The following is a 25,644-nucleotide window of genomic DNA, read 5'->3' as shown; positions in this document are numbered from 1 at the left end:
TAACCTTTGTATAATCTGTATTCAGGGTCCCCTCCTGGCTAGCAGGGGGGCACCACGCTTGAGCGTAATAAACTTAGTGTCTTTTGGGAACTCTGCAGTTGTGGACTTTGTTTCTGTGCCTCAGCCTAGATTCGAACTGTGCGTGTCCTATCAGGTATAATTCGCAGCACTTTGACCAATCAGGGGACGTTGCGGGGCAGGGTGACCCATGCAGAAGGGGGTTGTATATCCCCTCTGAGAACGCCTCCCTGTGTCCTCTACCAATTGAAGTGGGCATCAGCCCCGTAGGACCACTCCGAGAGGGGATTTGACCAAAGAAGGGAAGTGCTGCAGTGGAGTGACCTGCCCGCAACAGGATCCCGTGGTCCCTCTAAAACGTCCCCACACCACCCTCTAGCAGTTGGCGAGGGTTTCACTCCCACCTTAGGCCATCTCAGAAGGGAAATGTGTACCAATCCAGAACAGGTATAGCCCGAAGGTCTAGGCCACGGTTTCTTCAAAAGACATCCTTGGAACGAGACGGGCTCCTCCCCGCAGTGTTGTGTTGCGACTTCCAGGACGATGCTGCCAGCCACGCAAACATGGAGCTCCAGAGATCGGCGGCTTCTGGCCTAGACCTTCGGGCACTGCCTATTCTGATCGCTATGTTTCCCTTCTGGGATGGCCTAAAGCGTGTGTGCGAAACCCTGACTGATTAGCAGAGGACGGTGCGGGGATTTCATGGAGGGGTGGTGGACCCCTCTTGCGGGCAGGTCACCCCACCATGGCACTTACCCTGTTTGGTGAAATCCCCTCTCTGGTTGGTCCTAAGGGGCTGAGGCCCACCCCAAGTGGGAGGAGCTCTCGGAGGGTCATGTGACCCACTTCCGGATGGGTCACTCTGCCCCAGAACATTCCCCAATTGCTCAAATCCATTCCTGAGGCAGGTGGATGGAGATAAAACACCCCCAGATTGGTAAAGGAGTGGGAGGATCTCTTAGAGGGGTCACATGGCACTCCTTGCTTCTACTCCTGTTTGCATCTCGACCCCAAAAGTCTTATGTCATGGGGTCGGTCTCATGGGGACAGATGAGCGATGTCTGAGGAGTGAAGGGGCGAGGTCCCATGGTTGACATCAAATAACTTCCCTAAGCCTCAGGGTAGTCTGGCCAAATGCCCAGTGTCAAAATGGCTTCTCTCCCATGCAGTGTTGTGTGTGCCAACGCCCAGAGTCCGTGCGGCCGTCCTCTCTGTCCAGGGCTGTGTGGCCCAGCGACCAGAGTCCGTGCGGCCACCCTCTCCGTCGGGGCTGCGTGGCCCAGCGACCAGAGTCCGTGCGACCGCCCTCTCCGTCGGGGCTGTGTGGCCCAGCGACCAGAGTCCGTGCGGCTGCCCTCTCCATCGGGGCTGTGTGGCCCAGCGACCAGAGTCCGTGCGGCTGCCCTCTCTGTCGGGGCTGTGTGGCCCAGCGACCAGAGTCCGTGCGGCTGCCCTCTCCGTCGGGGCTGTGTGGCCCAGCGACCAGAGTCCGTGCGGCTGCCCTCTCCGTCGGGGCTGTGTGGCCCAGCGACCAGAGTCCGTGCGGCTGCCCTCTCCGTCGGGGCTGTGTGGCCCAGCGACCAGAGTCCGTGCGGCCTGCCCTCTCCGTCGGGGCTGTGTGGCCCAGCGACCAGAGTCCGTGCGGCCGTCCTCTCCGTCGGGGCTGTGTGGCCCAGCGACCAGAGTCCGTGCGGCCACCCTCTCCGTCGGGGCTGTGTGGCCCAGCGACCAGAGTCCGTGCGGCTGCCCTCTCCGTCGGGGCTGTGTGGCCCAGCGACCAGAGTCCGTGCGGCTGCCCTCTCCGTCGGGGCTGTGTGGCCCAGCGACCAGAGTCCGTGCGGCCATCCTCTCCGTTGGGGCTGTGTGGCCCAGCGACCAGAGTCCGTGCGGCTGCCCTCTCCGTCGGGGCTGCGTGGCTCAACGCTCAGAGTCCATATGTCTATCCTGTCTCTTACGCCCGTGTGGCCCGATGGCAACGGACAATATGGTTACTCTCTCCCTCAATGCTGTGTGGCCCAACGGCCGGAGTCAGTATAGCTGCCCGTCAGTGCAGGGCTGTTTGGCTGAGAGTTCAGAGGCAAGATGGTTGCCCCTCCTCTTGGGGCTGTGCAGTCTAGTGGGTTAATGGGGACGTGGGCAGCCACCAAAGGATGGATGGCAGCCAGGGCAGGTGGACCCAGGCCCTCGTTACTCCACCGGCTCTTCGCCCAGGGCCTCGTCCGTGGCCAATGTGTTTGCCATTGAGTCAGTGGGGATCCAGCCTGGGGATGACAATGGCTAGTTCACCCAGGTTACTTCCTAGGAGATGTCTCTTGGCCATGGGCTGGGGGTCTCTGGATTCCCAGCGTGGGAAACTCCCAGAGTCTCCAATCTCCCTTGCATGTCTGCAGGCCCCAGGGGATGCGCTGGGTCTCGGTGCCTCGGGTCTCTGCAGTCAGGGGCTTGAGCTGTTTCTGGACTGGAGACTACAGTGTGCATCCTCCATTTTCAGCGGTCTGCCTAGCGTGAGCTGAGCTGCTCCCTTACACTGTGGTGCTCCAGTTGGAGCATGTCCGGCAGGGCTGGGGAGGGGCTTGGCTTTCTCCACCTAGACTATGGGGTTCTGTGTGGCTGGTTCAGCCCGGCACACGCTGCTTGGCCTCTTCTGTCTCCTCCTTCCCATGCAAAGCTGCTTTGCCGTCTCACAAGAGATGGGATCAGTGGTGGGCTCAATTGGCTGCTGTTGGCCTCTCGATGTCTGGAAGAGGGAGAAAGGGCAGGAACCCAAATGAGAAGAACAAAACCTTCAAGCAGGGTAGTTTTCCACGGCACAACCCCACCCCACTTTGCTGATGCTCATTGGCAACTTCCCTGAGAGCTGGCATTTCTTAAAGAGAGCACCCAACCCCCCGCAACCTCCGCTCCCCTGTGGGCTGGCAATGGTAAAAGGGAGTCGGGGAGAATTTCTCCTCTCTCCGCCTGGCTTTGATGAGTGAGGGAATCACATGCGAGAAGCTGTGTGAATATAGGGCTCTGTGCAGTGGGATGAGATGTCCTCCATGGTGCCCAAAGGTGGGGTTGTCCTGCCTTTGCAGTGACTTCCTTCTAGTGAGAGAGATTTCAGAGATCAGCTCCAGGGTTCTGCCCTGTACCAGTGTGTGGGAATGGGGCAGAAGTGGGGCAATGGTGCACTCAGGAAAGGAGTAGGGCTAAGGGGGGCCCAGGCTGCAGCCACTAAACCCCTGCCTGGCTGGGGTGGGGGCGAGGCGGCTCCGCACGCTGCCGTTCCTTTCCCCCCGCCAGCCACGTCAGCGCGACGAGCACCACACCGGGAACCTTTGTCCCGGGAGCTGATCTTGCCTGTAGGCTAAGTTCCCCCGCAGCTCCCATTGGCCGGGGATCGTTAATCCGGCCCTTGCCCTATTCCCCAGCCTGTTCCAATCCTGCTCTTGACTCCTGACTCCGGCTCCAACCCTTGGCTCCCCTCGGCTCAGCCTCCACCACTCTGAGCACGAGGCCCCAGCGCCACTGCTCCAACCACTGGGCCCAACCAGCCGTGCTTTGGCTTCTGACACCAGCGATATGGAGGAGTCGTTCACCTCACTGCTTTCCATGTGTATGGCCCTGCCTTGGTCAGCGCTGGTTTTCATCTGCCATGGTGCTGTCCAGTGACATGGCTTTCTTCGATCCCTTTGAATTTCTTCCAAGTCTTCTCTAGGCCTGACTAATCGACATCATTTTGGGTCATCTGCTGATATCCACCTTGTTGTTCAGCCCCGGTTCCAAACATAAGGACATAAGAAAGGCCACAGCAAAGGTCCATCTAGCCCAGTATCCTGTCTTCCGACAGTGGCCAATGCCAGAGGGAATGAAGGGACAGGCAATCATCTAGTGATCAGTCCCCTGTCCCCCATTCCCAGCTTCTGGCAAACAGAGGCTAGGGACACCAAAAAGTTGAGAAGCGTCTGTTGTATTTACCATAGCAGGACAAAGAGCTCTTCGGAGTCGGTCCCGGTTCCCTAGTCGAATGCAGAACCCAACACGAGATTTTCAAGCTGCTGCAAATATTTATAATATCTGTTGAGGATGTACCACGTAGTCCTGTCCGATTTCAAAGGCACTTCGTGAAAAGCTGAAACCAAGAGGAAATGGGTTGAAAACCCCATGGTGCTGATGTGACTGGTACCTAGGAAACCTCCCCTTCCGATGGCCATTGCCCCCTGCTATTCGCTCCCCGAGATTCTAAGGGCACAAGAACAACAACTCGGCTCCTCCCAAAATAGCCCTGGACAGAGAGGAGACCCCATTCTTGCCTAACTTCCCCCTCTGCTGGCAGACACTCCTCCACACACCCGTCCACACAGACGGTTGGGGGCACTTGTTCTTTGGATGGAACAGGCAAGTGACAGCGGCAGCCACGTTAAACCATCCAACATTTAGGCCGAGATCCACAAAGGGATTTCGGCTCCTAACGTCTCCTGAAATCCTTTGTGGCCCTGTGCCTTCATTCCTGAAGAGCTCACAGGGAAAAGTGTTTCCCATGTGCCCTCATGGGATTTCCTAGGAGCTGATAACCAATCTCGGAGTGAAGGTCCCTGGCCTGCAATCACTCCATTCCAGGGAGGGCAGGTGATGAATCTTTCCCTACAGAGGGGAATCGTCATCATCATCATCATCATCATCCTGAATAACAAGAGCCCTTTTCAATTCGGTCAGGCCTTCCTTTAGAGACTTTCTGACCTTGATGAAGACAGTCTCCCCACACAGCTCTAAGGCTACGTCTACACTAGGAGCTAGGGATGGAATTCCCCTGCTCCCGTGCACAGATTGTGGGACCTTGATGAAAGCTCGCGTGACCACCCTTCTTCCTTCAACGCTGTCCTTAGACTGAGAGGGACACATGCCAAGCTGTGTTCAGGCCCTGTGCTGCACCCCTGTGCTTCCCACAGAGGCCCAAACACACAGAGGTATTTCCTTACCTTCATACAGGCGGGAGATGCCATCTTCATTCACGGTTTCAGACTACAAATCGCAGTAATGGTGGATAGTATTTCCTAGACATACAATGAATACAATGGGTCTCATGGCTTTTCAGATCCTTCGCTGAAAACTGCTAATGATGCAGACATTCCCCCAAGACACCCTTGGGAAATTCCAGACATTCCTTACATCTGTTCACAAAGCACATTCGAGAAAGCATCAGACGCCCAGAAGTTACTGAGAGGCTGATTTCCAAAGGAGATTGAATTCACATCCTGCTGGTTTCCCCTAGGCACAGCCAAAGAGTTGTTGTGGGTGGGGGAAGTTGGTGCAGTTGATTCAGCTAAGTTGCTCCCTTCATCTTGGAATACATGTTAATTCACACACACACACCCCATTTTAGGATTCTGGTGCTGTTGGAGGGAACAGAGCAGCCGTCCAGAAAAGGGCTCTGAAGGAAGCATTGAGAAAAGATCAAGTGAATTTGCTCTGCTTACCAATGAATCGGGCTGCTGAATGTCTTATTGTTGTCTGTGAGCTTTCCAGGTACTGTAAGGCCTGGAACAGGAATTTGGGGATGTGGCTCTCGTTGTTCTGCATCTAGGAAGAAAGAAGGAAGAAATGCACAATATAGAAATGACATGTTCTTTCCACAGCGAATAGTCCAGGAAAGCCAAAGCATATAGCCAGGCCATGGCAACCGCCAATATGAACCCATACATCAGAGCAGCACCCCTCTGAAGTTCCCATTGTGTTCTCCAGAACCTCAGCTTTCATTTGAAAAGACAAAAGTTTGAAGGTCGGAGAATTGTGGAGAAAAATGTCAACAATGTGAAGGGATTGTAACTCCTGCCAAAATGAGCCAGCAGAGAGCCTGGAACGGAGTCCTGCAGCCCGACCGAAGCGGATGGGTACTCAGGGTGTGGGGTTAGAAAGGTCTTCCTCAAGTTGCCATTCAGCACTCTCAAGGCACAAGGAATTCACCTACCAAGCAGATCCAGACACACTTCAAGAGCTGTGAGGAGCCATCCCAGGCCATGCTGCGGAAGAGCGTCTTCAAATGAGCCCACCTGAGGAAGACTGCGCAGCGGAAGAGCGTCAGTTTACATGACTGCAAGAGAAGAGGAGACCAAGAGGGTTCTCCCTGAGAGAGGGATAGTCTGGGGGACATGGAACCTTCCCCGTCCCTTCTTCTCCTGCTTTTCCTGCCAGTGGAGATTCCTGTAATTTGTTCTCCACAGGAGTGTGCTGAGGAGAGGAAAGGGAGAGTTGGCTGGAGAAAGCCAGAGCTGTCCTGTCCTTTGGATGGTTTGGGGCGGTTGCCCAGGGCCCCGTGCTTTGGGGGGCCCCGCACTTCAGGGGGACGCAGGCCCTGGGCCATGCCGGGGCCAGCAGCAGTACTCCCGGCCCCGCTACGCTAGGCCCCTCGTCTTTCCCAGAAGAAGGCTTTTCTTCCCAATTGTGCTGTGTGCTGTGAGGATGGATGAGGCACTTAGCTCCAGCATGGAGTGAAGCAGGGAGGAGAAGACTCCACTTGGGCAAGGGGCTCTGGCGATGAATGGAGTGGGGGCCACAGGGGACACTGGCTCTTTGCTCTTAAGGCAATAATGACCGTGGCACTTACCAGTTTCACACTCTCCTCCTGGTCTTCAAGATGCAGCAGCAGGGGGAGCAAGCAGTGGATGATTTCCTGCTGCACCAAGGGTTTGTCGGGGTCCTGCACCCTGCTCACCACGTTGCCAAGCAGTACAATGGCAGCTGAGCGCACACTGCCCTTCTCCTGGCAATGACACACAGGGGGTGGGGACCCCCGGTTAAAGCCAGGCAGCATCAGAGCAGAACGCCACTGAGTGGTAATGCGCACGCTGCTCCGGTTCCCCCTGTGGGAACTACCTTGGCTGGCGGGAGCAGGGAGGCCACCAGGCCAGCGCCATAGACATCTTGTGCAGGGCCTGAGACCCTGTGCGGGACAGTGCAGCCCAGGGTGTCCCAGAGGCAGTTTCTGTCTGGAGAGCACAGAATCCTAGAAGCCGAGAAGATGAGGGGAGAGGGCAGGAAGGCTGCTGGAGACTGGTGTGGGGAAGGGGAGAAGCAGCTGCTGGAGCCTGGCAGGGACTGGCTGCTCCAAAAGACAGCATTTCTTTTGCTCTTGGGTGCCCCTGAGAGCCGGGCCATTCCCGACCCACCTCTTTCCTGCTGAGAATCTCCACCTCTTTGGGAGCCTGTGTTCTCCAGACAGCTGGTCATCTGCCCAGTGCCAGGCCCCCTCTCCCCCAGGCCAGGCTGCAGCAGGGGCTGGGAGCATGGCACTGAGCTTGAGCTTTGGAGAGAAGAGCTCTGACAGGGAGGTGGCTCAGCAGGAGATTCCCCACCCATGGCGGGGGCACTCCTTGGAGGCTCCATGGCAGGCCTGAGGGGCGGGAGGAAGGGGATGGGGAGAGAGAGACAAGGGCATCAGAGACAGGTGGAGGGGGGGAGTGGGCTTCTTTGAGGGGGTTCCAAGCCTTACATCATCAATGAAGGGGCGAAGGCTGACTGCAATATCCTGGGAGATGGAGCCAAGCCCCTCCCTGTTGAGGAGGTGGATGATGTCTGCAGCTTTATGCATGGCCTCCAGGACACGCTCTCCATCCCTGTCACAAAAGACGGCCAGGATTGCTGGCAGCTGAGCCCGTAAGAATTGCACCTGCCGGAATGAAGAAGGCAGCTCATTACTTTCCCAGGTGACAGCCTGGAGCACATGCTGGACCACTGCCACCGACGAGAAACCACGGAGGGCACAGCCCCCCAACGGGGCAGAAAGTCATTCTCCTGTCACTCTGTGCCAGTTGCTCACTGTCACCTTTGTCTTTGCTCACCCCGCCTCCCCCATTGCATCCCATCTGCAATCAGGGCTCAGCTCACGGGAGCAGGGAGCACGGCATGCCTTGATTTGCTCCGAAAGCACCTCCACCATTTGAGGGCTGTGTTTGAAACAAGAAGGCTTGTGTGTGGCTCTCCCTCTCATTTCTGAGCTATTTGATGGACATTGGCTTCCTGGGTCCCCTGGGCAATCCCCGGCTCTCACCTTTTCTGGCTGGAACACAATACTGCCAAGGCCTCGCAGACTGAGCCTCCGTATGATGGAATTTGCATCTTTGGTCCAGTCCATGAGCTGTGCCTGGAGGACTGATCTTGTCAGGATGGTGTCAATGGAAGGACTCTGGAGAAACTGGCAAGAGCCAAATGAAGATCAGGTTGAGGAGCAGAGGTCTTATTGTGGGGTCTGTTCCCTGGACAGTCGTCTTTCCCAAAGGGCCACTTCCTCCTATGCAAAGTCTCTGGTGAGTAGGGAGCCAATTGCTGCTGTTTCAGTTGGTTCCTTCCCCAAATTTAGACTAATGCACAAGTCACAAATAAGCCCCCAGGGAAAGGGGACTCTCCAGACCTCACTGAGTGCCATGGAGAGAGCCGTGGGGCAGAAGAAAAGCAGAAGCCCAGGAAAAGGTGAGGAGAGAAGCATGGCCTTCGGGCACTGGAGAAACATGGCTTCTTGTCCCATAACCCCATCTAGGCACATCCAGCCAGGAGCAATCTCACCCTGTCTCTCCCTCCCTCTCTTTGCCATGCCTCGCAACCATCCATTTGCGGAGAGGAGCTAGCTGGCGGTAAGGCTGCTAAGCTGCCGACAATGTAGCCTAGAGCTTCCTGTCCTGAGCTGCTCTCCAGAAAGCCCACTTCTGCCTGTCAACTCATGAATCTCACCTCAGTGCAGAAAGCCAGGGCGATAGTTCTCTGCTCCTCCTCCTTCCCACTCTGGACGATGGTGATTGCCTCTCTGAAAACTGCAGGGAGCTGAGGGTTCTCAAACTCGATCATGGCTCTGGAACATGGAACAGAAAGTCCCTTTTGATTCTCAAGGGGGAGAGAGCGTTCAGCTCAAGTTGCTGGGCTGAGCTGGCAGCCTAGAACTCAGGAATATTTCACACGGAAATCCCATTCCCAAGAGAGACCCAAAGAAGAGGAAACTTTGAGCTCCTACCTTGCAATCAGGCCAACCCCCTGCGAGTAGTGATATCGGGAGGCTATCATGTCCCAACCCCGATGAAAGTGGATGCTGGCAAATTCCTTCCAGTAGCCGGGCATGGAGAAAAGCGTCTTCACAGCCTCCACTGAGGTGCTAAAGACAAAAACACACAAACAAAGAAACAAAAAAGAGTGTCAAGCAATGAGATCAGCCCCAAGCATGGCAAATCTGCACAAGTCCTGAGACACCCAGCATGCTCAGCAGTAGCTAGCCTCCCCAAGGATCGATCCAGTGTGATACCCTGTCTACACTGCAGTTTCACTGAGTTTGGAACCAGTTAGGGACCCTGTAGCTTCTTCAGATGGTTGGTGTCATCACTCACGATGGTTGAATACTTGATTCTTTACTGTGACAGGTAACAGGGCTCAAGCGGGCATGTGGGTCCAGATCCTTTGTTGGTGGAATCGAGCAAAGCTCGATCAGTTTACGCCACCTGAGGTGTCTTCTGGCGCTCTCTCTTTCCCGTGCAGATGGAAGCCCCTAACTGTGCCCACAGAACCAGATGAACTGGTCCCTCTTCCTCCTGTCTGCCTGTGAGGCTGACGTCCTGCGGTGCCTGTCCCCATGTGCTGCCGGTGTGGCTCTGTCCGCGTTCGGGGAGAGAGGCCCACGGATTTGCTCAGCAGGCACTGAGGAAAGCACTGACCCTTTGGCGGGTGGCAGACGTGGATGGATGCACAAACATGGCTGCTGCCTGAGTGTGTAGGGAAAGCAGCTGGCCTGTGGACGGCGTCAGCTGAGCGAGTGTGACTCACAAGAACGCACGGCTCTCAACCCTTTTCCCTCAAGAGAGACCTGCTCCCAACTGAGCCTGGGCTAACGACAGCACCCGAACAACTGATGGCCATGAACAGCCCCCATGTGTTTAGCCGAAGAAATCTGTTCTTCCTTTTCCTTTCAGTCATTACCTTAGGAGGCTGAGGCAGCTGGCTCCCTCCTCGGGGCTGGATGTCTGCCTGGCCATGTAGGTCCCTGGCAAGTGCAGATCCAGCACGTACTGCACTTGCCTGACGCAGAGAATGAGCAGCTGGGGATACATTTGCAGGATGGCTTCTCGGTATCCCCGTAGGAAAAGGAGCTCATAAATGGTCTTCATTGCCTGGAGGGGGGAAAGAATTTCACTCAGCTCTCCCAATCTGCCACCTGCCCCCATTGCCATTCGCTCTTGTCCTTTTGTCATGTCTCCTTTCCTCTCCAGCCTATTACAAAACAGTATTGGCTTCTGAGAGGGGTGGGGACATTTGGAGGCTCCTGAACCTTCCCCCATTCCTGGAACGGAAGCAGGATGGAAAGATGAGAAGAGTCTGGATGACGTTATTCCCCATGATTTCTTTTTCTGGTGCAGAGCCTGTGCTTTGGCTTTCCAGCCATGACTGGAAGGGCTGAAACCATCCTGAGGAGATCCGTTCTCCTAGGCCCAGTGTTTCTGGCCCAGTCAAAAGTACTGGACTTCTCAGGATGCCATGTTGGGAAGATTTCTAGCCACAGTTTACAGAGCCAGAAAGCTGGAGACTTCCAAGAGACACCTGAACTGCACCTGCTCACTAAAGGGCCATCTGGAGCAGAAGACAACTGAGCCAGGGTACCAGCAGATAAACCACTTCAGATGTGTAACTTTGACCTGGGGGAAACTTTACTGACACCTCTTTGGTTTGATTGGAAGTGGCGAGGGCACACTAAGGCCTGGTCTACACTCCAGAGTTAGGTCAACACAAGGCCGCTCACTCTGCATCCCCCTAAGGATGGAATTTCCTTCCCGTCGTCAGAACTGCCCCTTGGTGCCAAATTCGTCACTCCACCTCCACAAGTGGCAGAGAGTCCAGGTCGATGCAGTTAGGTCGATGCAGCGTCAGTGCAGACACCGCGTCGCTTTCGTCAACTGGCTTTCAGGAGCCTTCCCACAATGCCCCACCCTGACCCTACAATCAAGACAAGCCCTTCTGGTGAGGACGTGCACTGCCGACACAAGCAGCAAAGTGCGGACACACACCAGGGATGGAATCGCTGTGGCGGCTGTCTGCCCATTTAAGTTAGGTCGGCTTCAATGTGTGGTGGAGCCATGGCCTGAAGCTAAGAAGAGGTGAAACTCGCACACACACACAGATGCACCATCTTCCCTGTGCCTCTGGCGGGTTCGCAAGGTGACATCTCAAATCTCACTTACAGCCAGAGACACATGGCTGCTCTTCTCCTCCCGGCGTCTCTGCTGGAGCTTGTCCAGCAGCTGCTGCAGCACCTCCCTGGTGAGCTGTGGTTCTTCACCCAAGGCCTTCCACAACTCAATGGCACATCTGCAAATTCAGAAACACACGTCAGAGCTTTCCTGCTTGGCCATCTCTTGCCCTCCCCAGGGAGAGGCTTGGAATACCAGAGGAGACAGCCACTGGTGCAGGGAGGCTAAGGCAGGGCAAGTCCCTTCAGAGAAAGTTGTATTTATTCCTTTCCCCTCATGGGTTCTTGTTTCGAAAGCTAACCCACTCTTTCCAAGACAGTGACCATGTACTGACCACAGAATGACCACCAAACTGTGACCCGCAGACTGTGCAAAATTCTGCTCTGTTACACTTGGGTCAGTCCCGAGAAACCTGCCTGACATCATTGGAGTTACTCTGGCTGTTTGGGGGTCTAACGGAGAGCCAGCGTTTGGCCAAGTGTCTCTTAGCAGCTCAATTCTACTGCAGTGTGGTGGACAGGGTCAGAGAGTGAGTCAGCACATGCCCTGATCTGAGAAGATTCAAGAGCTTGGAAGAGGAGATTGTAAAGCCCAATGTGACAGAGATGGAAGGAAAGTAGGACTGAAATCCCCCTCCTCCATTCTTGCGGATCTAAGTCCTGCTGGTCCCCGCAGGCATCTGCAGAGGAAGACTGCAGATGGATCCAAAAGACTTCCAGTCATTTGACTTCCAAGTTTGGTGAGGAAGGTCGGAGGTGGTGGTCAAGCCCTAGGACATTGAGAACTAGGTTGGACAACTCAAGAGCAAATGGCCTGGAAGCAAGGTCTTCAGGAAGCTTGACTGAACTTCTGTGCCAATGCTGCCGAGTTTCTGTGACTTCTGAGCACAGCCCCTGGAAAGCACTGTGGCTGTTCCAAGAAATTCAGACCTGATTCTGAAATTCAGAAAGGTTTACAAATCAAACACTCAAAGAAATCTTAAAACCAACACTCTATTCCTCTGATAACTGAATTGGGTAAGAAGTTCCATTTCTTTCCTGCTGCTCTTCAATTTGCTCTGCAGTGTGACACAAATTTTGCTCAGGTCAGTGCAGAACTGCATTGCAGAAGATGCCAAGGAAAGCTGGACTTTTGACCTCTGGCTAGGGTTCAGTTGGGTTTATGGCCCCGAGGCACATGGGGGTTGTGTTACAAACCCCTCAGCTGGCTGACCCTTCCAAGTGATCAGCAATAACCAGCAGGACTGAAAGTTAACAATCTATTGAGGTGGAAAGAGGCACTCCCCCCTCTCAGAGCTATTAATGCTGGCTGTCTGCTCGCTGCACTGCATTTAGGCTCTGGTCATGTGGGGAGGATTTTTTTGTTGATTTTCTTTTCTTTTCTTTTGCATCAATAAGGGCTGGAAATGTCTGTCTTAAGAGATTGACCTCTGCCCCACAGCTCCATAAGGATGAGTGCATTTTGTCACCAATTCCTCAGCCATGGAATAACTGGGGGGTCTGACGACAGATAAGAATCCTGCACTGGTCTCCAGGGGATAGACAGATGGGCCTCATGGGCCTTTTCCATCTCTGCCTTCTCTCCTGCAGTAAGGAGCAGCCAGACCTCATGAGCCAGGGATGTTGAGTGAGCCCCCAAATCATTGATTGGCCCTGTACTGGATCTGAGAGGAAGTGGGGTGACCCATAGAAATCAGGACAATGCTGGAATTCTCCAGAAAAGTGGCATGTCTCCATCCCGGGGAGTGTAGGAGGAGGGGTTGGCTCCTCAGTGGCTGGGCCTGGCCATCTCCTCTTAGGAAGCGTGGACAGCTCTCTGCACAGCAGGAAACTCCCTCCAAGTGTGTGAGCCCCACGGACCCCTCCCGGCCTGTGGCCTGTCAGTAGGAGCAGGAAGAGAACTACTGGACTGAGGAGATAACAAAGCAGCTCCCTACCTGTGCGATGAGAGCGTGTGAGCCACACAGGTTAGAACCACGTCCTGGGGGTGGGAGCGAGCCAGCAAGGCCATGGCCCTGAGCACTGCTCTTCTGGCTCTGGGATCACAGCTGTTGTCGAGCCAGATTAAGATCCCTCCCACCACGTCTCCAACCTGGAAGAATGCCAGAAAGTTGAGGGATGGATTTATCAATGAGTGGCCTCCTCCCAGGGAAGCCCTCCTGGCAGCCCTGCAAGCCTCCTCTGACCTCGGTTGCCCATCTTGGCTGCTCCCTAAGAGGCTTTGACAAGTCCAGGAACCCCAGTCTTCCTGAGGTCTGGGTTAGCACCTTCAAGCTCAAAAACATGCACAAAACCTTAGAGTGGGCACAGTCCTAACTCCCCTGATGTCCCAGGGCCTTCCCTGCCGTAGCAAACGGCTCTCAGCCCTGCTCTCAAGGGCTTCCCTCCAGGAGCCTTTCCTCCATCTCTGCAACTTCCTTTTAGCTCTTTCTTGCACAATCCGTTCCTCCAGACCAGTGGTTCTCAACCTAGGTTCCATTGTGGGGCACATCCAATCCGACCTGTTTGTCCCTGAGGATGTCCCAAAGGGGCGCAGCTCTGTGCTGAGCGGGCCACAGGTTGAGAACCACGGCTCCAGACCCAGCTGGTTCTACCGATGTATCCCAGAGCCCATGGCAGAGATGGGAGGCAGGGCTAGTTGGGTGGGGCTAGCCAGCTCCCAGCCCCAGCCCTAAGGAGAACCTCCATACTGTGGGATTTTAAAATCTTCCACGACAAATCTTGAAGCCGGGTCTCTAACCTCGGGTTCATGCTATGGCATGTAGAAGAGCAGTGTAGACAAGGTGAGTTGGGCTGGAGCCCAGGCTCTGAAGCCACCCTCCTCCCCAGGCTTCAGAGATCAAGTTCCAGCCCCAGCCCAGAAGAGTCTGCATTGCTGTTTTGACCCCTCAGTGCCAGCCCTGGGAGCCCAAGTCCATAGGGCCAGGCTTTCAGGCTCCTGCTGCAGAGTTTGCAACACAGGGAGACAGACCCTAAAGGGACAAGCCACCCCCTAGGACTCTTCCGTGAGGAATTGGTCATTGCTCTTTCCTCTCTCGAAGAAGGAGCAGGAGCTACAAGGCGGGTGGCTGGATTCTGTTGACCTGTTCTGCTAGCAGGAGTTAGAGCCCTGCACAAATCAATCTGCTGATTGAGGGGCCATTTGTTAACTTCCCGCTGGGACCTGTTGGAAAGAAGGAACTCGGGCAGAGACAGGGACGACCTGCAGGAAACCCTAGGAACAGGCAGGTTGGGAGGAAGTTCAGGCTGAGGATTCTGTTCATTGATTAGTCTCAGAGTTTCCAGGAAAGCCAAAGCCCAGGAAGGGAATAAGTCGGCACTTCCGCGCCACGTGCAGGCGGTCTTTGGAGAAGGGCTTGAATGTCACCTATCCCCGTGGCCAAGCGATGAATGGCAAGGGGCTGAGCCAACCTTCCAATCCCATGCCAGTGTCCCAGGAATGGTTTCCGAGGAGAGGAACTTCTCCCATCCCCCTCTCTGCGCAGCATTCCCCTGCCCCATTGCGGGAGTCTCTTACTCTCTCCATCTTGTCTCCGTGGAGAGATACGATGGCCCTCAGCTCTTCCTCTGCGGCTCTAAATCTCTGCAGGGTGGGTGTTGTCAGACCCTTCACGGCTGCCATCAGCAGGGCATGGAGCGGGGCTGAGGAAGGGTGCTCCCTGGGGGTCTGCAAAGAACAGGGACAAAGCCTGTTGGGATTGAGTATTTCCCTCGGGCAGCTGCCCTGGAACAGTCTGTCCCCGGGGGAGGCTGGCAGTGCCGAGGGAGCGTGGAGACTCCGGCTGAGCCCTTTTCTTCAAAAGCCTCCCCAGGTGCTAAGGTTTCCTCAGCCTTTTGTCCCCTCTCTGGCCCCCTCTCCTGAGAAGAGACGGGAGCCTCTCGGGCAGTGCTGGGACCCCAAGGGCCACCCCGTTTCCTCCCTCGCTAGCCCCTCCTCGCAGGAAACCCCGCTTTTGCTGAGAAAGCCTCAATGTCCTGCAAAGCCCATTCGAGTTGCTCCTTGAGTGTCACCGAGGGGTCACTGGAGAACCTGCCCCATGTCCCATCCCACCCCGAGCGCCTGAGGAGATTGGCTCAGCAACTCTGGCAGCCCACAGTGTCTGCGAGGAAGGGACTGAGAATAGGGCCCAAACGGAAACGCCCTCTTCCTTCCCCACCTCGCAGCCTGTGGGGCTGCCAGAAAACAGGCAGGAATCGCCGTCAGGACAGAAAGTAACTGAGACTGAAGAAGCAAGTTTGCCTGGCTGAGGAGAAGCCCAAAGCGTGGGCCTCTGGGGCCAGAGCCCTGGGGGTGAGAACTCACTGGGCACAATGTTACTCCAGGGGGCCTGGTTCCAGGGTCACCTCAACCCAGGGCCTGGGGTGCTGGAGGCCTTTGCCCTGGTGTCTCAGGGCACCCCCTGGGGATTCCTGCAGCTGGCCTGCATGGCGCTGGATTAGCACCGTCTGTCCTGGTTGCCAACAGCTGAGGGGTAGCTCAGTGGTTTGAGCATTCGCTAAACCCAGGGTTGTGAGTTCAATCCTTGAGGGGACCATTTCGAGATCTAGGGTAAAAATTGGGGTTTGGTCCTGCTTTGAGCAAGGGGGTGGACTAGATGACCTCTTGAGGTCCCTTCCAACCCTGATATCCTAGGATGCAGTAGAGCACAGCGAAGTGGCACACTCGCCTCCATATTCCAGACCCCCGGCGGGTCAGAAGCTCCCAGAATTGCAGCCTTTTGTATGCGCTGCAGGGTGCTCTGTCCCGAAGAGGAAGAGTTACAAAGGTGTCTAGAGGCTTTTGTAACTCGGACAGAGCCCAGATGTTGGCAGGCGGGAGGGAAACTGGGACCTCTGGAGCTTAGTGCAGGAGCCTCGACCGCAGGAGCCTTGACCACAGGAGCGAAAAGCCAAGAGGCTGTTAGCTAAGGCTCTAGAGCAGACTCCTTTTCTCTGTGTCTCGAAGTGGTCCTGGTGCCACGAGATGGGCCAGAACCCCACAGCCAGGAGATATGTGGGTTCCCCCGACCAGGGCAGGGATGGGCCTGCTCTGATTTTCAGCCGTGCCTGTGTGCCATAGAAAGTGCATCAGAATCGGGCACCTGAGTCAGGCACTTCTGCCAATCCCACAAAGCACCTCTGGACTTCTTTAGGTGCCTAAACCCCTTTGTCAAAGCGGGCCTCGTTCAAGCAACCCAGATAAAGACTGGCTGGAGTTGATCACCCTTGACGAGTGTTTCTTTTCAGCCCCTGGGAGATATTCCTACACACAGCAAGGGATGCTTTCCATGAGCACGGCCACACAGCATCATTACCATCGTCATATGGGAGCTGCTTGTTAATGAGGGGCTGGGAGTGCGCTCTTCTTCCTGCTCTTCTGGGCTTCCTTTTTCCCACTTCCCCTTCGTGTCAGACGGCTCCTTCTTCGTCCCTGCAGCAGAAAGAAACATTCTTAACATTTTGCTTTTCCACGTCTTCCCCCTGGTTTACAGAGGATGGAAGTTGGGCCCAGAGCCCTGAAGCGAATTGCCCAGGGTCAGACTGAAGGTTGTTGGCAGAGCTCAGCAGAGAACTCCGCTCTCCTGACTCCTAGCTGGGGGCTTTGACCACACAAGGCTTCCTCTTCCCTCGGGGCCAGTTTCTTTTCAATGGTGTCGTCTACTCTTCCCCTCCCCTTGCACCCCTTTCCTGTCAGTGATGGGCACCTGGCCTCCTTTTGCATTGAACCCCCCAAGAAGGAATGACTCAGCTCTGGTACGGTTCCCAGCTGGGACCTGCTGAGACCTCTGGAGCATTTTCCTGAGGAAAGGGACCCAATCCAGGAGAAAAGAAATGATTTCCTCCAACGTCCAGCCTCTCTCTTCTCCTTCCAGCCTGGAACAATGTTAGTAGTCCCCACCCCACCGTGCCAGATCCCCAGAGGGGGGTGACCTGACATTGTCAGCTCTCCCCACCTCAGCCATGGACCTCTGCCACCCTCTAAATGGATTCCAGAGCCGGAGGTGCCCATCACTGTCCCATGAGACGGCCCTGATGTCGAAGGCTTGTCGAGTGACTGGTGTGAGTGTTCCTCACATGCTCCTCGCCAACCATGTGGATTGAACCATCTCACCTGTAAGATCCACTTCGTCTTTGTCTGTCGTCTCCTGCAGCTTCACCTCCTCTGCCTCCACCTGGGTCTCAGCTGCTTTCTTCTTCAGGGACAAGTGCGTCCACCTTCTTGGAGAGGAAGCTGTTCTCTCCTCACTGCTCTCTGCCATCACGCTGTGGGATTGGCAACAGACACAGAGTCTTTTCATGCCTGACAGGATGGTCCATGAGCATTTTCTTCCCTGGGGCTTCTCTGGCAAGGCCTGTTCTTGGGGGCTGAGGCCAGAGCATGCCTCAATGGCTGCAGGTTGGACGAGCACTTTGTGCACATGGATCTCTCTGTGCTCCCGAGAGGCGAGTCTTTGGAAAAAGGAACGAAGCCTGGAATAGAAAGAAGGAGGAAATGGGTTTTTCTGTCCTTCTCGAAAAGAAGGGAATTAGTTTGCCCAGGATTCCCAGATCCACGAGAGTGGTCTTTTGAAGCCATCTGCTCCTCTAATAGCCAGGACTGGTTGCTGCAACCAAGAAGATAAGCAACACAAGACCACCCAGACTGGGTCAAACCAAAGGTCCATTTAGCCCAGTACTCTGTCTTCTGACAGTAGCCAGTGCTGAGTGCCCCAGAAGGAATGAACAGGGAATCATCAAGTGATCCATTCCTGTTGCTCATTCCTGGCACCTGGCAAACAGAGGCTAGGGATAGAAAGAGCAAAAGGTCCGTTTCTATGTTCTTTGCTCATTGCCTGGGCTTAGTTGCAAAAATGCTTCCTTCTTAACCCCACTCCTTTGTGCACAGAATGTTGGGACTCTGGGAACAGATCGGGCCAAGCTGAAAACCAAGAAAGCTCTGTTCCCAGAGAAGCCAGGAAAAGGAAGAAAAGATTGTCATCTCGAGGGTTTGAGGGTCTGGAAGGATGAATTAGCAGCTGCAAATATGTTGACTTCTTCTCAACTATTTGACAATCTGGAATGTATTAGCATGGGGGAAAGAATCAGTCAACTTGAAATGAAGAATGACCCATATTATTTCCAACATCCAGTCAGAAGTTAGGCCTCCAAAACAAGGACAAAGAAATCACAGCGAGACCCATGACAAATGTAGGCGACAGTTGATTGAAACCCCTTTCCTGGAAAGGAATTGCGGGGCGGGGGGGATCGACACATCTCTTTTCTATAGCCCAAGGGGGTAGAGTAGAATTTGTAGAGAGTTTTGAGATCTATCGCTGTGAGATTCTTTCTGAGAGAACTACCAAGATGACAGCCAGGGGATGGGAGTGGAGCTGTATCACTTTCAATATCTTAAGATTCATTTCTTCTGCATTATTTGAGCTCATTTATGTGCATTTCAATCATGTAAATTCTGAGATCGATATTCTCTCAATACACATTTCTTTGGCAGTCATGACAGGAGACAAAGGGTTTCTATTCCCAACTTGAAGGCAAGGAGTGCATTAGGGGCAACTCCAAGGGAAATACTATTGATGGAGATATCAATCTAACTTCTACACGAGTTTTGTTATCTTCCCTTTTGGTTCTATCCCTGGAAATTCCCCCCGACTAGTCTGCTGAAAGATAAAATCATCTAAATCTGCCTCCAAAGAACCTGACAGGCGAAGCAGGAGGTGACCTGAGAGACGGCCACATTCAAATCAAATCGGAACGCTGAGACCTGCCTGTTGCCACACCAGCCCCCACCCGTCCCGAGGAGAAGGAGGCACCGACCTGTCGTGTGCGATCTAATGAGCAGGGAAAGAATCTGGGAATTACCTTCTGTAAAAACTCATCCTTTTGTTCCTCAAACACCTGTGGAAATAGCTGATTCAAGAAGTTGTTGACAGAGGGATGGTCCGCGTCTCTCAGCAGCTCCTTGGCTCACCAGCCGTTGTCAACCAAGCCAGTTGGCAGACTGAGGGCAGGGCAAGAATGCTGACGCCGAACACTCTTTGCTGTTGGCATCCGTGACATCGCAATCAGCTTGTGCGTAAACACACACAGACCCCACCCAGAGAGACACACCCCCAGAAAAGTTAGTAACATGAACAAGACTGAGAGACTCCCCCAGATCTCTCGGCATTTTGATTTGGGGGAGGGGGATCATAGGAACCGACTGCATGGGTGCTCCGGGCCTGGATCACCCAGGAGGAAATATTAGTGGGTGCTTAGCACCCAGTGGCAGCCAAGCTCTGCCCTCCCCACAGTGCGTCTCGCCCGCCTGCGGCCCCACTGAGCAACTCCCCACTCTCCTTCCCAGCACTTCCTGCCCACCCCAGAACAGCTGTTTCATGGAATTGAGGATGCTCCGGGAGGGTCGGTTAGGGGCGGGGACATGGCATACTTGGGGCAGTGCATGGGATTCTTCTCTCCTAAGTGCAGGGCTCAGCACTTGTCCTTGCTGAAGCTCATCAGATTTCTTTTGGCCCAATCCTCTAATTTGTCTGGGTCACTCTGAACCCTATCCCGACCCTCCAGCGTATCTCCCTCTCCCCCCAGCTTAGTGTCATCTGCGAACTTGCTGCGGGTGCAATCCATCCCATCCTCCAGATCATGCACGAAAATGGTGAAGAAAACCGGCCGCAGGAGTGACCCGTGGGGAAGCGGGGGAGGGGGTGGAGGAGAGGAGGCAGACGGTGAGTGGCAGGGACCCCACAGAAGGGGGTGCAGTGGAGGAGAGGGGGAACTCATCCAGGCAGCGGTGGGCAGTGTGGGCTGGGAGAAGGGGCGAGGCAGATACAGGAAGAGATGGAGCACAGGCAGGGCACTGGGGCCCAGGCACCCAGGGCCTGGTCATCGTCGGCACCAGGAGAGGAGAGGAGAGGAGAGAGAGAGAGAGAGAGAGAGAGCTGGCGAACACACGAGAGAAGACAGAGAAACATGAGAGCAAGGCAAGCCACTCACCACCTGGAGTCATCCTCTTGGATCCAACCTTCTGCTGCGGAGGAGACACCGTTCTTGACCAGAGAAATGAGCAGCTTCTGAAAATGGGGATGTTTTCTCCCTCGTAACCACAGCTGATCAGGAACCTTTTCTTACAAACCGAACCCTAATTTACAGGGCTTTTCTACCTGGACTCAGGTGGGGCGTGAAGAGAGCCCTCACCAAACCAGACACTTATCTCACCAAGACTGGCGCTTGCTCGGCTCCCAGATGGAGGGCTCTTGCCTGGCATCACCAACGGTCACAGGCTCGCTGCTCTCACTCACTTTCCATCGCATGAGGGCAGTAGACTCTGAGGCTTGACTTCTTTTTCCTTCGTACTAAAGCCAGCAGAGTGGGGGAAAAACAAAAAAAATTACCATCTCCGTCTGCAATGTCGTGTAGTCTCTTCATTTCACATTTCCCGTATCCCACGGCTCCGCCCTCAACCCATCTCCCGTTACTACTTTACAACTGCAACTAGAAGGCGCCCATTGGAACGGCACCCAAAATCATCACTTTGCTCAGGAGACTCCGGTCCCTTCCTCAGCCTTAATCCCAGAGCCTCGTACTCAACAAGGAAGCCCACGGCCTGGGAAGAGTACTACAGGGAGTACAGATGAGGAATTGAAAGCACTGACCGCTTACTCACAGCCAGTTATGCGGGAGGCAGAAAGCTGACGACTCTTCACGTCTGCTTAGAAGGATGTCCAAGCTGCTCAGGTCCACTCCTGCCATATTCTCCTCTGGCTAGGGCTCCTGGACAATTCCTCTGCGAAAGCAGCTGCAAAAGCCAAGCATGAGCCATCACTCCACAAAGCTCGATGGGTGCTGGAAATCTTGCCCTCAGCCCTGCCTCACTCTTTCATCCCATCTACATCGGCCCCACTCGAGGAACAGAGACGGAGTTAACACCGACAGTCACCACTCCACTCTCGCACCCACTGCCCTGCATGATTTTCGTCCCCTCCTACTGCTTCTTGGCTTCCAAGACATAGCCTGCGGGGATGCACACCTAGCGTGCCTGCCCGTGTCCTGTGAAGGGAGACAGCACAGGGAAAGGCAAGGACAGAGAGAGAGAGACAGAGACAGAGACAGAGACAGAGTGTGTGTGATGGCCAACATACTAGAGGAGAGACAGAGAAAAACATGGTAGGATAGCAAGCAACTCACCTCCTGGAGTCATCTGTGATGAAGCGGGACTTCATGTTTCCTCTGAATCGTGTGGGGGTGCCTCAGTTTCCCCTAGGCAGTTCGTAAGGATCTAGGGGGTGGGATAAGGGTGTATGATCGTTGCAGAGCTCTGGAGGGCAGGTGTGTGCAGGGGTCTGGACACAGAGAATGGCCGACACCCTCTTTCCTGGCACCTGATGCCCTGGGCCCTTCCCCCCTGCAAGGTGAGAGCTAAAGGGTTGGAGAACAAAGGAATCCGGTGCCCTCCTGGCCGGGGACAGGGACAAAGCCCAGAGGAGGAGGGGCTGGGGGGAGTTTCAGTTGGGGGCTGGCTGGAGACATGGAGTGAAGGGCAGACGGGGTTGTCTGGCTCACTGCCCCCCAAAATGGACCCGGCTGAGGGGTCCTGTTCTCTGCACCTACAAGCTCTGTGTTAGACCATGTCCCTGTCGTCTAATAAAGCTCTGTTTTCCTGGCTGGCTGAGAGTCCCGTCTGACTGCGGAGTTGGGGGGCAGGACCCTCTGGCTCCCCCAGGACCCCGCCTGGGCGGACTGGCTGTGGGAAGCGCAGGGAGGGGCAGAGGAGGCTGAAGGCTCCGAGGTCAGAGCCAGGAAGGTGGAGCCGGGGGAGCTGTGTGTCCTGCAGACAGGCTGCTCCCCGAGAGGAGACTTCCCCAGAGTCCTGCCTGGCTTCCTGGGGAGCAGTTCCAGAGCATCGCCCGGGGACCCCGGGACATCCTCCTCCTCGATGAAACCTTCTGCTGTGTGACGTGTTGTGTGTGTCGTGTTGCATGTGTCGTGTGACGTGTTGTGTGTGTGACTTGTGTGTCGTTTTGTGTGTGTGAGACGTGTTTATGTGTGCGTGTTGTGGTCCATGTTGAGTGTGTGTGTGCCCTGTTGTATGCCGTGTTTTGTGCATGTGCCGTGTTGTGTGCCGTTTTGTGTGCATGTTGTGTGTGTCGGTGTCATGTGTTGTGTGAGATTTTTGTGTCTCGTGTCGTGTGCCTTTTTGTGTGTCGTGTGTCGGTGTCGTGTGTCATGTTGTCTGTGTGTGTGTCGGTGTCGTGTGTCGTGTTATCTGAGTGTGTGTCGTGTTGTGTGTGTGTGTGATATTTTGTGTGCGATGTTTTGTGCATCGTGTTGTGTGTGTGTGTCATGTTGTGTGCCATTTTGTGTGTCATATTTTGTGTGTCGGTTTCGTGTGTGATTCTGTGTCACGTTGTCTGCCGTTTTTGCCTCATCTCTTGTGTGTGTGTGTGTGTATGTGTGTGTGTCGGTGTTGTGTGTGATTTTTGTGTGTCGTGTTGTGTGCTGGTTTTTTTGTGTCATTTTTTTGTGTGTTTCGGTGTCCTGTGTTGTGTGTGTGTGAGAGACGTGTTTCTGTATGTGTGACGTGTTCTGTGTGTGTGTGTCGGTGTCATGGTGTGTGTGTGTGTCAGTGTCGTCTGTCTTGTTTTGTGTGTGTGATGTTTTGTGTGTGATGTGTGTGTTGTCTTGGGTGGCCACACAGGGTAATGCACAAAGCACTTCCGTCACGGAGCAACAGTGACACCAGGTGGTCAATCCAGATAATGCACAAACCATTTCCCTCACAGAGCAACAGTGAGAGTGGGTGGCCACTGTTACGAATTATACCTGACAGGTCACGCACACAAGCTGCTGCGAATTATACCCGATAGGTCACGCACAGGAACTGCTGCGAATGACACCCGATTGGTCCCGCACAGGTCGAGTCTAGGCTGAGGCACACGAACGAAGTCCACAATGGCAGGGTTCCCAAAAAGACTAAGTTTATTACGCTCGAGCGTGGTGCCCCCCTGCTCATCAGGAGGGGACCCCGCATGCAGGTTATACAAAGATTATAGACCTTTCAGCAAAGCACGTTGCCCTCGTGCATCGGAAACCTTAGCAAATAGACAAACCCTTCCCTTACCTACCACCTATCCCTGCTAGGTACATTCCCCGCGCTAAACCATGACTTCAGCTACATTGCATGGTCCTAAAGCAATGCACCAGTAACTTTTCTTATCAGGATGGGAGGCCCACATCAAGGCCAGGAGGCAGGGAGTTAGGAACAGACAAAGAACAGAAACCGGGAGATAAAACAGGCTGGAGACAAGGGGGGGGGCGGAGGATTTTCACAGGAATGCAGTATCTAAGAAACACTCCTCCTGGTGCATGATGTGCTTGCTTTTAGACAATGGTGGGCCCCAAACCAAAATGGAGTCACATATGCTAACTTTTCCTTCACACCACTCAGGGTAATGCACCAACAATTTCCCTCATGGAGCAACAGTGACACTCGGTGGCCACTCAGGGTAATGCACAAATCATTTCCCTCCTGGACCAACAGTGACACTGGGTGGCCAATTCAGGTCATGCTCAAATCATTTCCCTCATGGAGCAAGAGTGAAACCGGGCGGCCCCTTGGAGTAACACACAAAGCATTTCCTCACGGAGCACCAGTTGCACAAACTGAGTTTAATAATAATAATAATAAACAAAAAATAGTTTCACTAGAAAAGGTAGATTTTCAGTGATTATAAGGGATAGCAAACAGAAGAAGGCAGATTACTAAGCAAATACAAATACACACGCATACTATGCCTAAGATCTTAAAGAGACTGGATTCAAGAAGTAATTTCCCATCCTAAATGTCTTTTGGCATCTTGAAGAGTTTCTGTAGCTTAGACTTCCCGTTGTTTCTCTTTACAGACTAGACTCCTGTCTTAGTCTGGACTTCCCCCTTCTCATTTCCTTTGTCTCTTCAGGTACTTTCAGAAGCCTTTCTACTGCCCTGCATGATTTTCGTCCGCTCCGACTTTTCCATGGCTCCCGAGACCTCACCTGTGGGAATGCACCAGGAGAGAAGAGGAGAGAAGAGAGAGAGAGAGTTGGCGAACACACGAGAGAAGACAGAGAAACAGGAGAGCAGGGCAAGCCACTCACCACCTGGAGTCATCCTCTTGGATCCAACCTTCTGCTGCGGAGGAGACACCGTTCCTGACCAGAGAAACAAGCAGCTTCTGAAAATGGGGATGTTTTCTCCCTCGTAACCACAGCTGATCAGAAACCTTTTCTTACAAACCGAACTCTAATTTACGGGGCTTCCCTACCCGGACTCAGGTGGGGCGTAAGCAGAGTCCTCACCAAACCAGACACTTACCTCATCGAGACTGGCGATTGCTCGGCTCCCAGATGGAGGGCTCTTGCCTGGCCTCACCAACGGTCACAGGCTCGCTGCTCTCACTCACTTTCCGTCGCATGAGGGCAGTAGACTCTGAGGCTTGACTTCTTTTTCCTTGGTACTAAACCGAGCACAAGGTGAAAAAACAAGTAAGTTACCATCTCAGTCGACAACGTCTCGTAGGCTCCTCTGTTTGCCTCTCCCACACGGCAGGGATCCGCCCTCCACTCTCCTCCCGTTACACCTTGAGCATCACAACCAAAAAGCCCCTTTTCTAACGGCACCCCACAGAGTCACTCTGCTCAGGAGACTCTGGCCCCTCCCCAGGCTTAACCCCCCCGAGCCCCGTCCCCAGCGAGGACGCCCACGGCCGGTGAGGAGGACGACAGCGAGTGCGGACGAGGAACTGGAAGCACTGACCTCGCAGCCAGGTCTACAGAGGGCAGAGAGCGGAGGCCTGGTTCCTCCTCCTTGGAAAGAGGCCCAAGCGGCTCAGGCCCCTCCTGCCGTGTTCCCCTCCGGCGAGAGCTCCGGCACCATTCCTCGCCAGAGCTGCTGCGAGAGCCGAGCCGGAGCCCTCGCTCCACAGCGCTCGACGGGGGCTGGGAATCTCGCCCTCGGCCCTGCCGCCCTCTTCCCTCCCGTCCACACCGGCCCCACGCGCCGCCCAGAGACCGAGTTCACCCTGCCCGGCCCCGCTCCGCTCTCGCAATTCTCTCTCAGTCCTCAAGGAGACACCTCAAGAAGGAGACTCCCTGCAGCAAAGCCCCGGGGGTCTCTGAGATCCCCCTGCCCTGCAGCCTGTCCTCCCTGGCCGTTGTCGTGGACTCTCTGTGAGGTCACCGCCTCCCAACCTCCTTTCGCCAATCAGCTGAGTGCTGCAAAAGGCCCTTGTGATGTCACTGCCACCCCCACCCCTGCCCTACAGCGCTCATGTCCTGCCCCGAGCCGGCTCCTGTGCGTGTTTGAGCTGCTCCCCCTGGGTCACCCCCACACACTCAGTGGTCGTGCAAGGGTTCACGCAGGCCACACGTGGAACCATCAGAGGATGCTCAATGTGCCGCACTCGGTTTTGCAGAGATTTGGA

The 25,644-nt window shown here is 54.7% G+C and overlaps 1 protein-coding gene across 2 annotated transcripts; it reads right to left on the bottom strand.

The window, feature by feature from the left end:
• Window positions 1–1,808: 1,808 nt before the first annotated feature.
• LOC119565016 (maestro heat-like repeat family member 5) lies at window positions 1,809–7,595 on the bottom strand. Of its 2 annotated transcripts, none has more exons than XM_043537640.1 (6): window positions 7,487–7,595; window positions 6,602–6,757; window positions 5,966–6,088; window positions 5,475–5,577; window positions 3,976–4,129; window positions 1,809–2,755 (listed from the first exon to the last, which is right to left on the bottom strand). In XM_043537640.1, the coding sequence occupies exons 1-5, from the start codon at window positions 7,583–7,585 to the stop codon at window positions 4,017–4,019; spliced, it is 594 nt and encodes a 197-aa protein (XP_043393575.1). In that variant the 5' UTR covers window positions 7,586–7,595; the 3' UTR covers window positions 1,809–2,755; window positions 3,976–4,016. The 2 variants fall into 2 exon arrangements, with proteins under 2 accessions (XP_043393575.1, XP_037744749.2); XM_037888821.2 differs by lacking the exon at window positions 1,809–2,755 and adding an exon at window positions 4,977–5,051 and having other exon boundaries at window positions 3,993–4,129.
• Between the last annotated feature and the right edge of the window lie 18,049 nt (window positions 7,596–25,644).

The sequence above is a fragment of the Chelonia mydas genome, unplaced genomic scaffold (genome assembly GCF_015237465.2).
Source record: "Chelonia mydas isolate rCheMyd1 unplaced genomic scaffold, rCheMyd1.pri.v2 scaffold_65_arrow_ctg1, whole genome shotgun sequence".
NCBI classification, from domain to species: Eukaryota; Metazoa; Chordata; order Testudines; family Cheloniidae; genus Chelonia; species Chelonia mydas.
Note: the sequence above shows the minus strand (reverse complement) of the source record. Positions and strands in the feature narration are given on the sequence as shown.